At 47.5% G+C, this 19957-nt stretch overlaps 1 protein-coding gene across 1 annotated transcript; it reads right to left on the bottom strand.

Annotated features, from left to right (window-relative positions):
* Positions 1–244: 244 nt before the first annotated feature.
* Positions 245–19666, bottom strand: LOC119396514 (protein SET). Its single transcript, XM_037663769.2, has 6 exons — positions 19301–19666; positions 16892–17081; positions 15502–15680; positions 5088–5182; positions 3882–3976; positions 245–1503 (listed from the first exon to the last, which is right to left on the bottom strand). Exons 1-6 carry the CDS (start codon positions 19568–19570, stop codon positions 1466–1468), a joined length of 867 nt encoding a protein of 288 aa, XP_037519697.1. The 5' UTR covers positions 19571–19666; the 3' UTR covers positions 245–1465.
* Positions 19667–19957: the final 291 nt, after the last annotated feature.

The raw sequence follows: 19957 nt of genomic DNA, 5'->3' as shown, positions 1-19957 counted from the left end.
AATTATGTTTCAGACAACTGGAAATCTCTCTCCCTTCCGTTAAATTGCGTTGACTGGGGCAGACGTCATCACTGGACAGAAGGATAAGGCCAGTGGCAGATTTGATGATCGTGAGAACATGCTCGAGGTCACGACGCACACCAATCAATGTAGCTTGTTGCCCATTTGACTTTAAACACAAAAGTTGTTCTGCAAAGTAGGCAGCCTTCAAACTAACTGCCATTGCCAGAAAGCAGAAAAGAGATGGGATGGAAAGCTTTTATTTTTATACTAATGACCATTACACCAATATAAAAATTCACACTGTGAAAAGGAGGAGGTCATTTCTTTCTCAGTATTTATATGAACCAAACAAAACAATGGGAAAGAAAAGACGTCAGAAATACAGAAATGCCACTTGTTTCTTCCATACAAATGTGCAAGGCGAAATATCAGTCAAAATTTACATCGTAATGAGACAAATAATGATGCCGTTCCGTGACAAGTTGTGGGGACCAGTGCTTTAGTTCCCTGGGACAAATAGTGACAGGCCAATGAAATAGCAAGCGAACAAAAACCTCTTCCCAGTCAGCACTACTTAAAGAGAGTAGCTTTGCAGCGCTAGTAAATAAACGGGACCCCCAACAAACCTTGTACACGGCGCCCCGCGTTCGTCTTGGTTTGGTAGCAGGCAAGCCTACTCTGTAAGTCCCAACTCATGGAATGAAAAAGCCCTCCTTGCAGGTACTGCACACAGCCACACGCTTCCCTGTTAAAAGTCGTTGTAGCAATCGTGACCCCCTTCCCAAAATAAAGAGCAAGATCAAGCCAATGGCGCTGCCTGTCGCAACAGAGCGATCCTTTCTGCATCTGCTGCCGACGACTGCTTACAAAAATAAGTAGCAAGCTACGCATTCACTTGCCTTTGTCCACCAGGCAGGAAGGCTGATGCTACCAAACCAAAACTAAGTGGCACAATTCTGCCTTTCCTTCCTTGTATAATGGCAGACCAGAAAGAGCAACTCATTGTCAGAGAAAGAAAGTTATAACAAGGAAATAATAAAAAAAATAGAGCTCAAACGAAGTTATGGAATTCTATGCACATGTGGTGGTAAAAAAAGGGGGGAGGATAAAGAAAAACAGAAAACAACAAATGCTCTTTCCGGGACTTGCAGTCGTAGAGAAGAGAGAGGACTGGTGGCGGTGGTTTTGGTGGTCGCGGAAGAGAAGGTAATGCATGCAGGTGTCACTGGTGTATCATGTGTGTTTGTGTACGTGTTTTCAACACAGCGCTTATGCCCACCTTGTCTCTCTGCAATCGTGTTGTATGTGTGTGTCAGGCCCCCCTTCCCCACAGGGTGAAGAGATGAATGACTCAATGAATGAAGGAGAGGGGCTGTCCTCCCCCTCCACAAACCAGATGGCAGCACAGCTGTCCTCCCCTTCTTGCCCCCTCCGACCCCCCTGATGCGCACTCTTCCCAGGCTCAGTCGTCCCCGTCACCACCTTCCCCTTCCAGGTCCCCTGCAATGAAGAAAGACAGTGCTCGGTATGTATGGCTGACCTATAGCAGTGGTTCTCAAATGGTAGTCTGCGAAACCCATGTCAGCGGCCCCTTCAGATTTGTGGTACGCTTCACCACATTAACACCACTGCATTGCGGTGGAGACGACTTATGTTTCCCCTTCTTCATGAGACGGCTGTAAAGCCTTCGTTGCAGTTTTCTACGACATATGCATAACATGCTTTTTCCAGGCTTGCATAACTGAAAAGCAAACACAGCTAGAAACAGGTTGAATGTGGCTGCAGATTGTATAACTAATAGGCAAGCTGTTAGGATCAAAATGCGTGGTACTTTAGCATGACTGTTCTTCGCCAGATAGAAATAAAAGGCACCGACTTCGCGCTGCACGCTGCATTAATTTATGACCCTCACTTTCTCTCGCTGCAAGGGGTCTCCCATATTCGTTGTAGCAGTAGGAATAAAGATCGGCTTAACATACTGGCAATACAATTCTAGGCTTCAAACCCACTATAAATGAGGTAATCCCTACCAGGTCTCCTTGTAGCATAAGTTTCAGGTAGCACAACCAGTCAAATGCATTTCTGTTTTTTTAAAGCAGAATGACCAAAATTACCACAACTTTTTCAGAACAGTTTTAACCACACTTTTAATTAACTACCAGATATTAAAGATGTGGTTGTGAAATGTCATTTATGCTACCTTTCGAGCCTCACGTGAACCAAATATTTCTTTGTTACAGCCGACATCGCGGCGACTATCGCATTTTCGGTTTCGTTATAAAATGCGAACCAAATATTTCTTTGTTACAGCAGATATCGCGGCGGCTATCGCATTTTCGGTTTCGTTATAAAATGAATGAATGTCACTGAAGAGAAGCGTGACCAACCAGAGCTCGAATTTAGTTCGCTCTAACCCAAAATTCTTTATGTTGGTGTTCGTTACAAGGTTAACCTGTAGCAGGAGTGGGGGAGCCCCACTGTGGCCAAACGAGGAGCTGGACAAAAAAAAAAATGCCCCCACCTCCCCGAAGGAAATCGTGAGGAAATGCAAATGCATTTCTTGCGCGGAGAGTACACGGCGTAGTAATTTTAATGACGTAAAGCTGGACACATTGACGTGCTCAAGTGCCTCCCTTTTGGGCGCCTCTTTCAGCAAATGCTTCCTACGTGCGTTCGTAATCACCTCAGGGATGTTGCCACCGCCTTCAATGCAGCACAAACGCGTTTAGAACACGCTGTTTTCAGGCTGTGCCAAGGCAGCACAAACACTACAAACGCGTTTCAAACGCACTGCATTGAAGCGGTGGCGCAGGGAGGAGAGAGAGCGAACGGCGAGAGAAGGAGCGGCAAAGCACTGCACCTACCCTCTCCTACACTCTCTCCACACGCGGGAGCTCCGCCGAGCTCCCGCAATGCGAGCGCCCTCACACGCCAGAGCGCGCTCCTCCTCTCCACTCACTCTCTGCTACTTCGCCCGCACCACCTGCTCCGGTTGCTAGGGGCGAGGATAAGTGCGCGCACCCACAGCTGTTGCTATGGGAGAGGGAGAGAGCGGAGAGGCGCGCGGACAACGCAAGATGCCTGACACAGCCCGACTAAGAAATGCATTCGCATTTAAAAATGTCGGTCGTATCTGAACATACCGTTTTGCTTACATCTGCGCTCTGCTTTTCACACTGGCATTAGTGTGTGAATATTTAATTTTGAACACTGAATTGCAGCTGGCAATCCTAAATAGGATAATGTTTCAGCAAGAAAAATTTCACGCTTGCGGGCCTAGCATAGCCACAAAGAATGAGTGCTTGCATAGTTGCAGCAAGTTGCACTGCTTGTGCAACCAGCCTTTACTGCCTGCTAATTTTGCTGCTGAGTGTGAAAGTCTTTTTACATTGAATGTAAAAGTGGCTGTACAATAAGGAAAAAGTATTCGACCAGATGTCAAGATTCGCTACATACACACCCGCAGTTGGCACCTTTCAAAACCTGCACGATGCACAGCTGTTGACAGCACCACAGTTGTCACCCATTCATAGACAGCCTCATTGCATTTTCGGAGCTTTTTCAAAGAACTCGACGGTGCCGTGTAGGCAGGTTTGATGGCAGTGTGAACGAGGAAGACATTATCAGTACTACTAAGACTACTATGGATCTAGATTACACTCAAACCTCGATATAACTAACTCGTATATAACGATTTATCGGTTATAACGAAGTAAATATAGAATAGTCTTGTCATAGATACAGTGTTACAAATAAACGTTTATAACGAATTTTCGGATATAACGAAGTTATTTTCGTGGCAGATGTGACTTTGTAATAATGAGGTTTGAGTGTCCATAAAAGCACTGGGTCATTAAAATCAGGTATCGTTCACTTACCACCGTCATCTTCCCCATCGTCGTCTTCGTCATCCTCGTCGCCTTCACCTTCCTCTTCTACGACCACTACTGCATCACCACCCTCCTCTTCATCACTGCGAAAAAGCAACCAATAGTCATTACACCGTGCAAACAGCTGATGTAGATTACAGCTCAAACCAGGAAAGGCAGTCAATGCAACCATACCCATCCCACTTCTGAGCAGTTTTCGCAACAGGCACGCACATTTGCAAAGTGGCAAAAGGAATGCAAAGTTTGTATGTTTTGGGTAGCATCCATGAAGGACGAACTTCACAGCAAGTTTCATGCAACAAAAAAGCCTACCGTATTTACTCAATTCTACCGCGCCCTCGATTGTAACGCGCACCCGTTTTCCGCGACCAAAAAAAAAAAAAAGAAGTAATACATCGATTGTAACGCGCACCCATTTTTCGTGAGAGAAAAGAACAAAAAAAGTCCGTAGGAGTCAAACTTCGCACATTCAGAAGAACATGTATTTGGGTTTTAAAGAACTAAAGTTTCAAAAAAGTAAAACACAAAGTCAGAAAGCGGGCCTTGCCGCTAAAACTGTCACCACTACGGCGGCGATACGAGTCGCGTGATGGATGTCCTCGTCGATGTCGGACAACTCCTTGTCGCTGTCAACGCTCTTCGATTTCGAGAAACCGGCCCTGCTTTGGTCCACTGAAACCTTTTTTGTGAAGCTTTGCTGTAAAAAAATCTGCTTCTGTTTGCGCCAGTCTCGCACTTGCGCCAGTCTCGCAGTTTCGGGAACTCCGAACTATATCCGAACGACCGCGATGCGGCCCGATTTCCGTCAGTCTCTCTGCACATGTAATAACTATTCTTTTAAATGCGGCATCGTGGTACACTCGTCGAGTACTTGGAGTCTGCACTTCCATGCCGTCGATGCGAACGCAGAACGGGATGACTATCTCCTCAGCACACGTACCACGTACGAACTGAAAAAATGGCAGAAATCGTAGGAGGCGGCCATTTTGAAATGTCGATGGCAATACGATAACAGTTTCTTTTTTTTTTTTTTTCGGTACTCGATTCTAACGCGCATGCGATTTTTGGGCTCGCTTTTCCGGAAAAAAGGTGTGCGTTAGATTCGAGTAAATACGGTAATTAGAATAGCAATAAGAACAGGCAACTGAAACTGCGCGAAAATGAGCTGCAAAATGACCGAAGAGCAGCACGCACCTCTCGTCCTCATCGCCTTCGAGACCATTCTCGACTTCAATGTCTGGAACAAGGAAGTACTGAAGGGGGTTCGGCCACATATCGTCCTTGATCACCTGCAAAACACACATATGAGAATGTAAGAAAAAGCTGGAAAATAGCACCGACTCATGTATGCCCCGAGTGTAGTTGGCTTGCGGGACTGCTCTAGTATACGACAAGGAACATACAGGTAAAGCTCACTGATACGCACCAGGCAGGAAAGCAGCATGGAGTACAGTCGCCGACAGTTTATTCGGACATGCTAATTTATTCAGACACCTTCGCGGCACCGCCACTCGTCCCATTGAAGTGATGTAAACTCGCGACCGAAAATTGGACGCCCCACAGTCCACCGTTCCGATTTTTTGGACTCCTGCTGGCTGATAGAGTGCGACGTTGAAAGCCATAACAAGCTGTCAGCAATGTTTACAATATTTTTGCTAGGTTGCCAGCACTGAAATGATATTGGCACGATCTCCAGTTATAACCGGAGATCATGCCAGGGTCAAAAATCCACGCAGAAGTTACAGCTACCACGGCCAAACAGCAGGCCAAGACAAGCCAAGCTTGGAATCGGCTGTGCGGTGTTTGAGGTGAATGATAGCGTGTACGAGTACAACGCGAATCCTAATTCGGACAAAGAGAGTACGACAACAGATTACAGAAGCGCTGCAACATCGTTTCCTTTTGGCGTGTGAGGGTTCGCGTTGTCAGATGTTTCTGTGGCTAGGCCTGATCTGCATCCCGAGCTTTGTGTCCCGCTCCCTTGTTTGTTGCTTTGCGTGCGAGGCCTGATCTGCTGAAATTGTTCCGACGCTGCCCCTTCCATGTGCGCCGTCGGAACTAAAGAAACGTGGCAATTACAAGGCCCCGACGATGACGAAAAAAGCGGCGAATATTCACCAGGTGGAAGTTGCTCGGGAGTTTTCGCCGAGTTGGGCGATGAAATCTTCCGTCAGCTACTCAAACCAGTGCATGTGGACAATGACTGCCGTGACGACGCACCTCCCACACCCATCAAATGCGGATTTAGCGTAGGCCGTTGCAGTGCTATTGCCGACCATCAGGGGTGGGCGAACATTGGCTGAAATACAGGCAGACTTGGTCGCGCTTAAGCGCACGTGTACAGATGCGCACTAACAAGTTTTTTCCGGCCGCTGGGCCGGTAAAGGTGCTTTTTTTCTGGTGAATTCTTTTTTCGGACTCCTGATTATTCAGACTTTTCGGCGGTTCCCGCAGAGTCCGAATAAACTGTCGGCAACTGTACAAGCTAAGTTATGACAACACACATAGAAGAATTGGTCAAAGCATTGAATGGCAACGAAGATCTTCCACAAGAATTCCCTGTGCTGCAGGTGGTACGACGAAGACAACAAACGAGTCTGCCACTGACACTGTATCGGTGATTGATTTGTTTTAAAAAATGCGGGAAGATTGCAGCGCAAGGTTTGGCACAGCAGCCGGCACTAGCCTAAACACTTGAGGATCGACTAGCTTTGATGTGCCAAGCTTGTGAGTTTTAATGCAAACTTCCCACATTAAATCTTTTTTTTTTTTTAAATTTGGGTTGAAGCAGTTTATCAGGAGATGCCCACGACAGTACAATCGAAAAGACTGGTCAGAAATTGGGTCTCCTGGGCAAATTGGGAGAGTTGGCAGGTACGTATTGACGTCCAGCTACGGTCGACGACCGATAATTCGTACTCCACGGGGAACGTAAATAAGTCCGAATTATCGAATGTCCAAAAAAAAAAAAAAAAAGAAAACGTGTGTCAGGAAAAAAAAATACTGTTATTGACACTTCAGGGTCCTGGTGGCCAAAAAAAGTTGTCAACGCGTTGCTGCACGCACTTCCGCTTACGTGCAACCAAGCCCGCCTGTATCTCCACCAGTGTGATGTGATCGCTGTACGATGACGAGCTCGCTTCGTTCGTGAAGGCAACGGGTCTGTGTGGCGCACTTAGCGGTCGCACAAAGAGGCAGCATGAATAGCGGCGCGTTTGGGTTCTCGACTCGCAAAAGCACTGGTTCGAACCTACGAGATGATAGACGCGGCAGAGGTGGGGGCTTCAATTATTGCCTTTCGGACCTGCAATTCGGGCAGAAAATCCGAAAAATCGGACGCTGAAGAGTTTTAGCATCTAAAATTTCGGATGTTCTTGTCCATTGACGTCTATGGGGCTGGCATCCAAATTTTCGAGCATGTCCAGAAAATCGGCCGTCCAAAAAAATCGGCAGTTCACTGTATCTGCCGTGTTTCGTTGTCGGCAGCGCTGGCTGTGAGGGCACCGTTGGCGCCATTTAACTCTGATCTTTTGAGACAGCAGAGAGTAAAGTAAAGCAAGTCTCAAAATAAAAATGAACGTGCGCAAAACGCTTTACTGCAGACACCTTCGACAGAATGGTGGCGATAGCAGCAATAGCAGCGCAGTGCGGGCATACAGGAACCGAAATGTAGGATGTTCGCGATGTAGATACGATTTCCCAAAGTTGACCAGTGCCTCCAAGATTGGCATTTCCAATTACAAATCTCTAAGGCATAAAGTAGCGATCGAAATAAAGCCTCATAGATCAGCAATTAGCTTTCGTTTTGATCTCTGAGGCCATAATTTGTACGGTACGGGAGCCGGAGGAAATAATGGCTGGCGATTGGGCATGCGCGACAGTCTCGGACGGGGTCAGGATTATTAAATGTAGATCTGGCAGCTGTCCGAAATATCGGTCGTCTTTACACATTACTTCTATGGGACCATCGGCAGTGTCGCGCGACTGTCCGAATTATCGGTGTCCGATTTATCGGTCGGCGACTGTATAATAATTTTATATTTCTTCATGCGTTGAAAACGTTACTGAATTCCCTCAGCTCTCCTATTCGCCATTTTCTCTGTTTAGTCCTCTCCTTACATTTAAGGGGGGACGCGGCTTTCGTATCGCGAAAAATGGCAAAAAAATCTTTTTCCTGAAAATCAAATTTTCAGTTTCTGGAACCCTTTTTCTATCCGATTCCAAAATATCTACACTGAAAACCACCCAGAAGTGCTTCGAAAAATTTGTTTTGCCCTCCGAGGTGGCGAAAATTATTGTGGAAATCGCAAAAAAACAGCGATTTTCAAAAAACTGTAGCTCCGCGATGGCGCAACCGCGAACCAACTTCTTGGGCTTGTCGGAAAGGGCATTTCTCCGTGTTCAAATTCCCCGCTTCAGCGGGCTCCTCCATTCAGAAAGAAGAGCACAAAAAGCAAACACTTGAGAGTCGTTCCGAGGCCTGCGATTGGCCGCGTCCGCCATGTTGCCCCAGCTCGCCTCGCCATTGGTCCGATGCTCGGTCCGGGAGATCGTCGTCTGCCGATTGCGCGCGTCGCAAGTTCACGGCTGTCGAGAATCGCGCTACTTCGTGACACGTTCGCTATTGTTCTGTGTTCTCGGCTCGACGATCACTTAGAATATAATTACGCTTTAGTTTGGAGCTGCAAGAGGAAGTTCGATCTGATTACGATGGTGCGCCGCGCTCCTAGCGAACATCGCAAACGCGCGTCTCGGACCGACTCTCTAGCGTTGACTTCTGCGTCGGATTCGCGGTTAGATGTTTTGATTTCTGCTTATCAGCACTTCTGACATCGTGACGAAGGCCATCGTGGGACAACTCTTTGTACTCACGACCACGCAATACGCACTTCGAAACAACGGGCACCACGGCCTGCGCACCTACTGCTCGGAGTCGTCACTAGGCCTAACGCCGCTCACGGCGCCGTTGAGCGAGACGAACCTCGAACCTTGCGGGCAAGAACAACGCGCTAGCGTACCCGCGGCTATGTGCGTCTTCGCAAGCGAAGAGGCACATCGCTCGCCGGCACTTCGGAGCCGCGGATGGGCATTTTACGCATCGGCAGTGAACTCCACAGCCAAGCTCGTCAGACCCCACGGCCACGAACGAACGCCGCGACCAAGCCTATCACGTGCCGGCTCCACGGACCCCGCGGCCGAGCACTTCGCGCTCAGTGCTGTCAATAAGCACTAGCGATGTAATTTAGACGTGCTTGGAGCCGTGCTTGGTATCGCCGCAGGCGTTGCCGCGGTCGGACGAATGATAATACGTTTCATACGCGGGAGTGGCAAAAGAACGTGTATCAAGCAGGGGGACGAATTTTTATCTGCCCGACTCGCGTCATTGAATAAACTGCTCAAAAATCCCTGTGCCACTAACGTCTTGGCCATAACTGTTTATTTGGAACGAAGGCATCGGTTATCATGGTGTGAGCCATTTTCTGTCACAACAAACCCCTCTCTTTATAAAAATTATTCAATAATTAATTGTAATCAATAAGCAAGACTCAGTTATGCTAATGACAGCATAAATACAAGAAATATGTGTAATTATTTCAGTATATGGCCTTATTAGATTGCAATATCTTCTTTTCTCTCATGTCTGTCGCACCACACCTTCATACAGAGAACTTGGTTTGAAATCCAGACTGGTTTTTTGTAGATCAAAAAAAGAAGGAGGGTATGAAAAAAGAACAAAGGCACACTGGAGAAAGGCCACATGTCCAAGAAGTGAAACATCATAAAAAAAAGCCAAAGATCACAATCTTTAGGTGTTTTAGAGAAGGCCAAACTTTAAACGCAGTTTTCTCAATACTGTTTCTTTGGCATGTTGCTCAGCTTGTGGAGCAGATATCTTGGCAACTACTGCACAGATTTTGATTCCGTTTTTTTTCTTTTAATCCTTGAAGTCTTGTTGACAGGATGACATTATTCTTTACCTTGCTTAGGGCCTAGTTTTTTTTGTATGTGATAATTAGTGCATGAGAAGTTCTGATGCAATACATGAAGCTGATGGGGATGTTATTTGTAAAAAAACTAAAAGAAATAGACAATTTTTAATAATGTCATCCTGTGTAGTGTTCTTTTGAGTAAAGATCAAAACCACTTGGACCTTCCTGGCATGTTTTGTTACAATGCTAGGCTTTTCACCAGCAGAGTATGTCATCAGATTATGTAACATAGTGTAATTTGAAAACTACTCGAGATATCGCAATGAAACTTGATATATAGCTATTCGAGACACTCTTCAGTGCGCCTGCCAAATTTCATTACTGTAGGTCAACAAACAAAAAAAGTTTTTTTCGATCGCCACCTCCCCCCTTAATTTCGTGCTATCACAGAATGTGTACAAGACAGCTCCCCAGATTAATATTGATGCCCTGGATCTCTTGAACACAGGCCCAAATCTAAGTAAACTGGTGATTTTCACAGATCTTCCATAAGAATGCGGCCACATGCCAGGAATTGGAATTCACGCCCTTGTCCACAGCAAGTTATTACCGGTAAGCTACTGAGGCTAGTTGTGAAGACACTGGAAAGCCAGAAAATGTGAATGTAGCAGCCCATCATGAGGACAGCACCATGTGGCGCAATCCAAGAGGTGGCTGCGAAAGAATACTTTTGCAGCAGAAAAAAAGTGACCAGGGCGTGGGGCCGTGGCACAGAGTGCTAGCTGCAGCTTCACAAATGTGTGCAGTAGAACCTCGATTATATGTCCCAGGGTTACCGCTGAATTTTACAATGAATTGGCTTGGTCCGAGCAAAACTCCCCTAGGCATAATGTACTCAAAATCAACAGCCTATTCACTGTGAGTGAAGCTGTCTATGTGCAATGATCCCCCTTGCAGCATTCCTTGCAGTGGCCCTTGCAGCCCTCAGTAGCGGTGGCAACCCTTCATTGCCGTGTTGCCTCACCTTTGTAAGTCTACGTTTCGGAGTCTTCGGCTTTCTGCTGGCAAAATGCTTCAGCTCCACAAGTTCGCAACATTATGTACCGGCACAAAAACATCTATACGCACGAATCTGTACGATTGGCTAGCAGGATCACGTGACTTGAATCCGCCGCTACATTGATCTCGGTCACGTGATCTGACGGTGCAGCCACTGGACTAGGTGTCTTCTGTGGATGTCGACTGCTACAGCACAGGCTAGACTGACAGCTTTACTGTAAAACCTCAATTATAAGGCAAAATTTTATGGCTATGCCAAGCCTGCCTAATATGACACCTCTCTGTTACAGTCTGTGAAAGAAATACTGTACTTGAATGCAATGCACATCCAATTTTCGCGACTTCTATACAAAATGATGTGCCCCCAATGTTGACAGAGAGATGAAACACAATTTGCCTTCATAGAACAGGAAATTGATTCTCCAGGCCGTATGTTTTCTTCAGTGATCTAGTTTTAGTGACTTCTAGATCACTCCTGGGTATGCCTTCATCACGCACGCAATCAAACTCAGTTACCCTAGACAAGCTTCATCTACACCCCATTGACGGAGAATGTCAGCAAGCTGGTCTTTGAGGTCCGGACATGTTCCCATTTTCGGCCTGTAAAAACTTTTTCTTGGTCAACGTACCAATGGAAGATCTCCCTTTATGCAACTCATGGTCACAGGCCTTGAGCATGCACAAACGACGCAACAGAGCTATCTTCAGCATGCAAAATAACAGTCTCTTGGGGTGAGCTTTCATAATGAAAGCGGCACACCACTGCTAGCACTTCACTGAGAACTGACACGATGCACACAGGCTGCAGATGCGCACGCAATTATCTACCATGCAAACTCACAAAAAATAAGTTGTACAGTGGAACTTCGATTTATGTCCCCCGGTCCTGCGACAACTCGCGTTTTACGACGAAATGGCTTGGTCCCGGCAAAACCCCCATAGAAATAATGTATTAAAAACCTCAATTGTACGGCGCAATTTTACGCCGGCCCCGCCTCGTACGACGCTTCACTGGAGAAAAAAAAAAAAAAAAAAAAAGACCAACGATGACGCGGGCTGGCACGTAAACACACTGCGGCCGGGCGAAAAAAAGTCTGGAAACCGAGGAACAGAGTTCGTATCCGCGCTGCCACCACAGGGCCTCTTCAATTTTTCGAAACGCGGTCGGCCATAGCTAGTCAGAGCCAACGTTGGCCGGAGCCAGCCGGAGCGCATTCGTTTTGTCGCATTGCACTGCGCACTTCCGTTGTCGCCTTTTTTATTCCTCTCTCTTCTTTTGGGTGGTTTTGTAGTGACCATTGTGAGCAGATAACATGGCAGATAATTTCGAGCTCGCTTTCTAGTATGCGATAACTTTCACTAGATTTCGTGTCGTTATACAGTAAAAGCTCGTTAATTCGGATTTCTAGGGACCGGAAAAAATGTCCGAATTAACCGAATGTCCGAATTATCGAATTAATTATCGAATTATCGGTAATCCACGGGAAGATTGTTGATGTTCTTAAAGCAGCGTGGCTTTTGAACCTTTCCGATAACGAGAAGCGGCAAGCGCTCTGTTCCCGTCACGTTGGCGGATAAAAGTACGGTTACTCGTTCCTTGCTTCTTGCCGCCGATTGAAGGATCCCCTTTCATCACTCTTCATCACTTCTTGTCGGGAGAGCCCGTTATTCAGAGCACGCAAAATTTCTACTTTGGTGGTGAAGTCCTTGGCCTCGTACTTGGGCCGCTTCGCCGGCGTTGCCATCGGCGGAGAGTGCGGTCGCACGAGAAGTCAGCACAAAAGCACCAGCAACGATCAAGCTAAAGGAGCCGTACTGAAACGTTCCTCGATAAATCGGCGATCAACAATGCAGCACACCAACAGGAACAAAGCCACAAAACCCACACGCGAAAAAAAGGCGTTCAACCAGTCTCAATCCAAGCCAAGTCGATAATTGATGTCCATGGCGATGCTGCGTTTGAGCTTCACTTTTGTTCCGAATTGTTCTTTTTTCGTTTTCGAGCCTTGCCAGCGGCCCGAAAGTCGCCGAATTATCCGATTTGCGGTCAAATCTGTCTGAAATAACGAGCGTCCAGCCTCATGGAGTGATGCGTATATTTACAGGGACCAGATGACGTGTCCGAATTAACCGATTTTCCGAATTAACGAGAGTTGAATTAACGAGCTTTTACTGTACCAGACGTGTTGAACGGCGACTGTTGCGCCAACGTTTGCGACAGCCACGGGAACCGGAACTCGCCGCTGTCTAGCTACCGGAGGGCTGGGGCGTTTTAGCCGCTCGCGATTGGTCGAAGCTTGCAAATCGAATACGCCTACTGCCGTGCTGCCATTCAGCCATTCCTTCACGTGTTTGCATCATCGGTTGGTTGTGCTGCGCCGCAGCTGCTGTGTCCACGTGCAAAATTTTCTGTGTTCGGACATTGGTGTGCGAGGAAGCTTTCGAATTCTTGGTTGCGAGTGCTGCGTCTCGCAATGTCGCGGAACCGAAAACCGCTGACGCTCGGAGAAAAGCTTCGCATAATCGAGGAGGCGGAGAAGCGGAACGGAGCAACAAAGGCCAGCATTGCCCGTGACCTGAACATTCCCGAGTCGTCGCTGAAAACGATCCTCGCGAAGAAGGACAGCATCCTACTAAATGCGGCGAAGTTTGGCCTGAACAGGAAGGCCGCGAAAGATGGCAAATATGCTGCCATGGAGAAGGCCCTCATTGAGTGGTTGCGTCAGGCCCGCAGTTCAGGAATTGCTGTGGATGGCACAATTTTGAAGGAGAAGGCTGAGACAGTTGCATTGTGCTGCGGCATTGACGACTTTAAAGCCTCCAATGGCTGGTTGGATCGCTTTAAAAAACGCAGTGGAGTTGTGTACAGCCGCTGCTGTGGAGAGAGCGCGTCAGTCAGCTCCGACACTGCAGAAAAGTGGACTGCATTGCTGCCGGAATTGATACGGGTATACAAGTCGTCCGACGTGTTCAACGCGGACGAAACTGGTTTATTTTATAATATGCAGCCAGAACAGACATTGGCATTCAAATGAGAGAGCTGTCACGGGGGTAAGCGAAGCAAAGAGCATCTTACTGTTTTGCTTTGCGCTAATGAAGACGGCTCTGAAAAGCTTCCTGCCCTCATGATCGGCAAGTTTGAGAAGCCGCGATGCTTCAAGAATTTGAAAAGGCTGCCGTGCCAGTACACGTTCAACCGGAAAGCCTGGATGACGGCTGCTATGTTTTCTACATATCTGCAGCACCTGGACTCCAAAATGGGGGCTAAGAACAGAAAGATTCTTCTTCTGCTTGACAATGCACCATGCCATCCACCAGATATGTCGCATTTGAGAAATGTGAAAGTTGTATTTCTGCCCCCCAATTGCACTAGCCAGCTGCAGCCACTTGACGCTGGCGTCATCAAGTACATGAAACAGAAATATCGGAAGTTTCTGGTGCAGTGTCGGCTGGCGGGCATGGAACGCAAGCAGTTGGATAAGAAGCTTTCTGTGCTTGATGCAATGCACTACATTGCTAGTGCATGGGACGCAGTCACGCCAGAAACCATTGCCAAGTCCTTCAGGCACTACGGCTTTAATAGAAGTGGTGCCTGTTCTACCAGTGAAGCTGCAGTGCCTGTTGATGACGAACCAGAGTTCGGCAGCCTGGAGCTGCCTGGATCTTTCGGGGACTATGTTGGTGCCGACAACGACGTTGCAGTGTGCAGTGAAGTGTCGCCGGATGACATTATCGAAACTGTGCGTCCCGACACTGCGGCAACTTCCGACGAGGAAGAGATGGACGACGCTGCAGAGGCTAGCGTGTCCGTTCCGACTTACGCGGACGTGTTGTGCTATGTCGACCACATTCGGCGACTTGCTGCCAGATGTTGCAGCTATCGAAAGAAAGCTGACGCGTCGTGGCTGGGCAAACTCTCAGAAGAAAATCATATTTTTTTAAAAGGTGAGAAATAAAGGTTCGTTCACACCTCCGATAAAATGCGTGGTCATTTTTTCAATTAATTTAATCTACGTTCCTCGGAGCAGCGTAGGTTTGTGCCGCGGACTTTCTTAGGCATTATGTGCCCGCTGTTGTGGGGCAACAATGACCGTCACTGCGTATATTCTCGGTTTTTCGATTATGCGACGTCCAGATTATACAACGATTTTGCGTGGTCCCCTGAAAGTCGTATAACCGAAGTTCCCCTGTACTGCCATTTTGTGATGGCAACGACACCATATGACCCCCGACTGGAGGCTATTGCCAATATGGTTTTGGTTTCATTTTTGTACTTGATATTGATTTTCTAAAGGTGAGAACAATGATTAGCTCACACCTCTTCAAATTATAAGCTCGGCTGTCATTTTTTAAGATAATTTAATATACGTACATTGCAGCAATGCAGGTTCATTCCGTGGGCTAATCCAGATGGTCCGCACACGGTTTTAGAGACGGGATTGAGCACCACTGCCTACATTCTTAGCTCTTATTATGCGGCAGCTTTTCGTGGTCCCCTGCCAAGGTTACCATCACACTCGCCCACCTTAGTGAACACTGCGTAGCCAGTTCCAATTCCAGGCACTTCAGGCAAGCACTGCAATTGGTGGCAGCAGTGGGAAAGAAAGAAGGGAGCATACCTCGGCAATGTCATCGGCAGAGGCATCCCCGTGATCGGTGAACCAGTTGAAGAAGGTGCGCGGCTGCTCGTGCGCCCTCTTGCGACTGCTCTTCATCTGCGACTGCCGCTGCTTGTGCCGCTTGGTCAAGTCCATGTCCTCCTTCCATTTGATGGGCGTGGACTGGGAGGCTGGGTCTCCTAGGATTATTACACATTGTAACGGTCAGCACAACGTTCCAGACTTGCTGCCCACACCCCCCCTACTAGTAAAACAGGTTTTTTGGATATGCCCTTATGACAACTTCATGGCAGTGGATGTGTAAGGGCGTATTAAATTTTAGGCACTGAAGCCCTTCACCATTAAAGGGATATTGAACGAAATTTTTGCAGTTGAGATTTTCAGCCAAACTGAGAGACTGGGTGCTGAATTCATTAGACCCAACCATCACTTCAGACAGAAACTAACGAAAATAATGATGTTAATGCCACAGGAAACGAGCGTGCAGCGAACAATGCCCCTTGGCGGGCTAAAGCCCCTAAAGAATGGGGACGTCTCAAAGCCTTTGTGGAAGGGGGAGAGTGGGATATAAAGGAGATGTAGAAAAAGGGAAGTAGCAGAACAGGAACACATGCGCCCTGCTGCAGTGACTGATGTCATGGCTCGCGCTGGCGTGCAACTGCCGCACGCCGACAACCCTCCGAAAATACAGCCAACTGTTCAAAAATATGTGAAATAAACTACATTTACAGGAACATTCGTGTCTTCCGCGTAGAATTGATTTTTTGTGGTCATTTTTTTGGATTAAGACATTACACTGCAATTGCACATCCAAATGAAGTGTTAGCGCTGCTAGGTCGTGTCTATCTTGTATGTCGCCCTTTTTCAGGCTAAATAGGCGTATCTCAAATCAGCAATTCATACCATGTAGGCGAGACTCATGTCTGACGTGTTATCTTGAGGCCTTTAATCAGTCTATATTTGATACAGAGGGAATTTTAAGTCATAAGAAACAAGCCCATCAGACATGTGGCACCACAAATGAGGATCAGGCACCAGCACAAGGCACAAAATCCAAGAGGATGGTTGCGAATTCCCATTACTGTATGCAACACTGTAATAGGGCCAAGGATACTGGCCTTGGCACTGAGTGCTCTGGTTGCAAGCAGATGTGACTGCAGTGTCCTATGGAGATCCACCACTGCAAACTCTCATATGGAGTAGGAACAAGAGTACTTCACATTTTTAAATATCTTACGTGGCACCAAAATTTACAGCGCCAGAATGTAGTAATTACTTGACAAATACAGCAAATAAAATAAAGACAGATGTATATGTAGCAATCCTTGATCAGAAAAACTCTAGACACTAGTCAAAACTCTAGACACCTAGTCAAGACGAACCAACCTACCAGAGGAGCCAAGGTGGAACTCCTTGATGAGAACATCGTTCTCGAAGTATGGATTCTCATCGAAGTAGAACTTGATCCTGTAGCCAGACTTGATGTCCTCGAACTCTTCCACCTCCAGCTTGGAGAGGAAGTGCAAGCTCTCTTCCTCCTCTTCATCAAGGATGGCAGAGATCTGTGGATGGTTCACAAACTGCACGTGCACAATGCTCCGTCAAGGAATCAACAGCTGCGCAGCCCACAAACATGCATGACCAAGACCTCCAGGTGATGAATAACAATGTGCCTGCCTTGTATGGTGCTGCATAAGCACAACAGCCCCACCGCAATTTATTCAATCATCCAGGCCAGGGCATTGCTGTTTGCAAGTGTGCAAGAAGCACAGTTACTTAGTTCTGCATGCCTGACACCATGGCTAAACAGAACTGCAGCAAAGTACAAAAATTAACTTATATAATCATCAAACAGGAAAATGACAAGCCAGTGCCCATCTGGGGTATTTACATGAGGTAAAAAGTAAACATCTTAACACTTAAGTACATAGAAAGTTAAATTGGTGATCAAATCCAGTGAACATACTGCCATGAAAAAAAGATGTTAGAATGTTGACTTAAAGCTTTTGCACACCCCTTCTTGAACAAGGTTGTAGCGGCAGCACGCCACATCAACACTATTTCTTTGACATTTTAATTAAACCTCCCAAATTATGCACAATTCACTAACACCATGGATGCCCCCCTAAATAGCCGATATGGACCTCAAAGCTTCTGCAGTGTCAGTGCACCCAATGCTTTTTAATTTTAAATGGAAATCAAACATGAAATTGAACTACCCACCTCATTTTATGTTCCCGTACATGTCACTATATATGATTGTAAATTAAGCCACTGTGAAATACTCGGACACACAAGAAGTTACAAATAGCGCACTTACTAACGGCAATTCAGATATCAGAAAAATTATTCCAAACTGTAACAGATCAGGCCAATTTCGCAGAGTGCTGCTGCCCGCACCCATCAGCAGCGAGCTATTACAATTGCAGCCACCCCCCCACCCCCCCCACATTCACAAAACACGGCACTAAAAGTGGACTGAGTAATCCGACGTTAGCAGCGGCCTAAAAGCTCGCTCAAACATGAGGCCCTGCTCGTTACGTCCGCCGGAGAACGCGCCACTTCCTGTTCCGTTCGGCAAGTTTCGCGTGTTAGCCGCACTTCGCTCCGAAATGGAATAGTTCGATTAGCGAGTCTGGCAACACTAAGGCCGGCAACCACGCGCTCGTCACGAGTCCTACCCCCTTTCCCGCTCGCGACACTCGAATTTGTCGCATTCATGTGAGAAATACAGTGGCGCACATTCATTGCGCACAAATTATCGAACTGAAGAAATGGAAATGCACAGGAAAACAGGCGACAACGCTAAAGATGTGAACCGATCACATCACTAAATCGCGCCACACAACGTGGACACAGCGTGCTAACCGCTTCACCGAGGGTGAGCAGGCGATTTCGAACACAAGCGGTAGCGCACGCTGGCACAAGCCTACCACGCGTTTCGGGCCGGTGCGGTGGAGCAAAACAACAAACGCCGTTCCTCCGGCGGCGCGGACAGCAAATAAATAAAAAAAACGACGAAAAGATAGTTTAATTCGAAGGGTGGCACCAGGGAATAGCACGCAGAAGCGCTGGCCGCTCTTCTAGCCAGCGTCAACCACCCCCCTGCATCCCGATCGTCGGCCCTCGAAAATCGTGCGATATTTCGCCTGGAAACTCGCCGAAGAGCTCGGAACGGGCATCACGATTAACTAAGCTCGCACTAGACGTGTCCTTAGGACACGGAGATCGTGCCAACGCGCCGTTACAAGCAAGTGCGCAAAGCAATGCACGCTGCCAGCACACCAAAGCGTGCACCCCCCGTACAAAAACATGGACGTCGCTAGCGCGTTAGGCTTAGTGCCTGAAAACAAACGAATCCACCGCGAAATACCGTCCAGACGCAGCAACGCGACCACCGAGCCAAGGAAAGAATGTTTTCAGACAGCTACAGACAACTATAGCACGAATGGCTGCGCATTTTACTATCAGAAGCCCGGCAATTCAAGTCCCTTTCGCGTCTCCGTGCCGGCTACCGGGCAACGCAAGGCATTGGCGGGAAGACGAGTAACACGTTTCATGCAAATACAAGTTGTGACTTCAAACATGAGCAGCGCTCTAGCGCCTCGCGTGCGGCAAAAACACACAGGCACGTTGCCGAAGAAAACTACGTTCCCGACGGCATATTATAGAGTCCCGCGCGCGAAAACGTGCATCGAACAAAGCATGTGCCAGCGCAGCCAGCCACCGGGTGCACCATATTAGGCTTAACTTTAGAACAAAACTCTCATACAACGGTACATTTACCAGAAAAGGATACGGCTGTCACCCAGAAATTTGGTATCTTCTTGATTAAGTCATTCCTCTTCTCGAAGAACGGTTTCCTCAACTTGTTGTACTTCTGTTCCACCTTCAGGATCTCCTCGCTGGCCTTCTCGTTGAGCGCGTCTATCTCATTCTGACAGGCGTCGATTTCTTCCAGCGCCTTCTGAGTCTCCGCATCGTAATCCCTGCTCTCATCGCCGTCGCCCGACGCCGCGGACCCCTCGGCTTTCTTTGCCTTCTTCGGTGCCGGCGCGCTGGTAGACATCGTGAACGGTGGCCCGCGACTACGACAAATCACACAAATTCGGGCTCCACACTGCTTGCCTTCGACGAGACTCGCAAGAGAAGACTTGACTTCCCAATGCGCATGCGCCAAGTCAAATGGCGCCCTGTATGCAAGGCGCGTTCCTATTCGCTACCCGGTTCGCCTAACGAGGAATCTCATTGGTTCTCTGGGTAAACGTAATGACGCCGGAGGCAGCATCGGCAGCATATCATCACATTACAAAACGCGCGGCGATTTTGCGATTTCATGCGGTTTGTCACAGGCGGCCATCTAATTTTTTTGGATAGCCTAGCTCTTCAATAATTAATGTGCAGCTCGTTGTTGCCATAAAATTCTCAGGTTCACTTCATGTTTGCGCGTGTTGAC

Source organism: Rhipicephalus sanguineus, chromosome 6 (genome assembly GCF_013339695.2).
Source record: "Rhipicephalus sanguineus isolate Rsan-2018 chromosome 6, BIME_Rsan_1.4, whole genome shotgun sequence".
Taxonomy (NCBI): domain Eukaryota; kingdom Metazoa; phylum Arthropoda; class Arachnida; order Ixodida; family Ixodidae; genus Rhipicephalus; species Rhipicephalus sanguineus.
The sequence above is the reverse complement of the archived record's forward strand: the minus strand, read 5'-3'. Positions and strand labels throughout refer to the sequence as shown.

Bases quoted from the DNA above. Each gene is read 5' to 3' on its own strand.
- LOC119396514 (XM_037663769.2), bottom strand. From the start codon at position 19,570: ATGTCTACCAGCGCGCCGGCACCGAAGAAGGCAAAGAAAGCCGAGGGG. The intron at 5,183-15,501 runs GTATGCTCCCTT...TGTGTTTTGCAG, and splicing joins CTGCCGATGACATTGCCGAG to GTGATCAAGGACGATATGTG. The intron at 3,977-5,087 runs GTGCGTGCTGCT...GCTTTTTCGCAG, and splicing joins GAAGGCGATGAGGACGAGAG to TGATGAAGAGGAGGGTGGTG.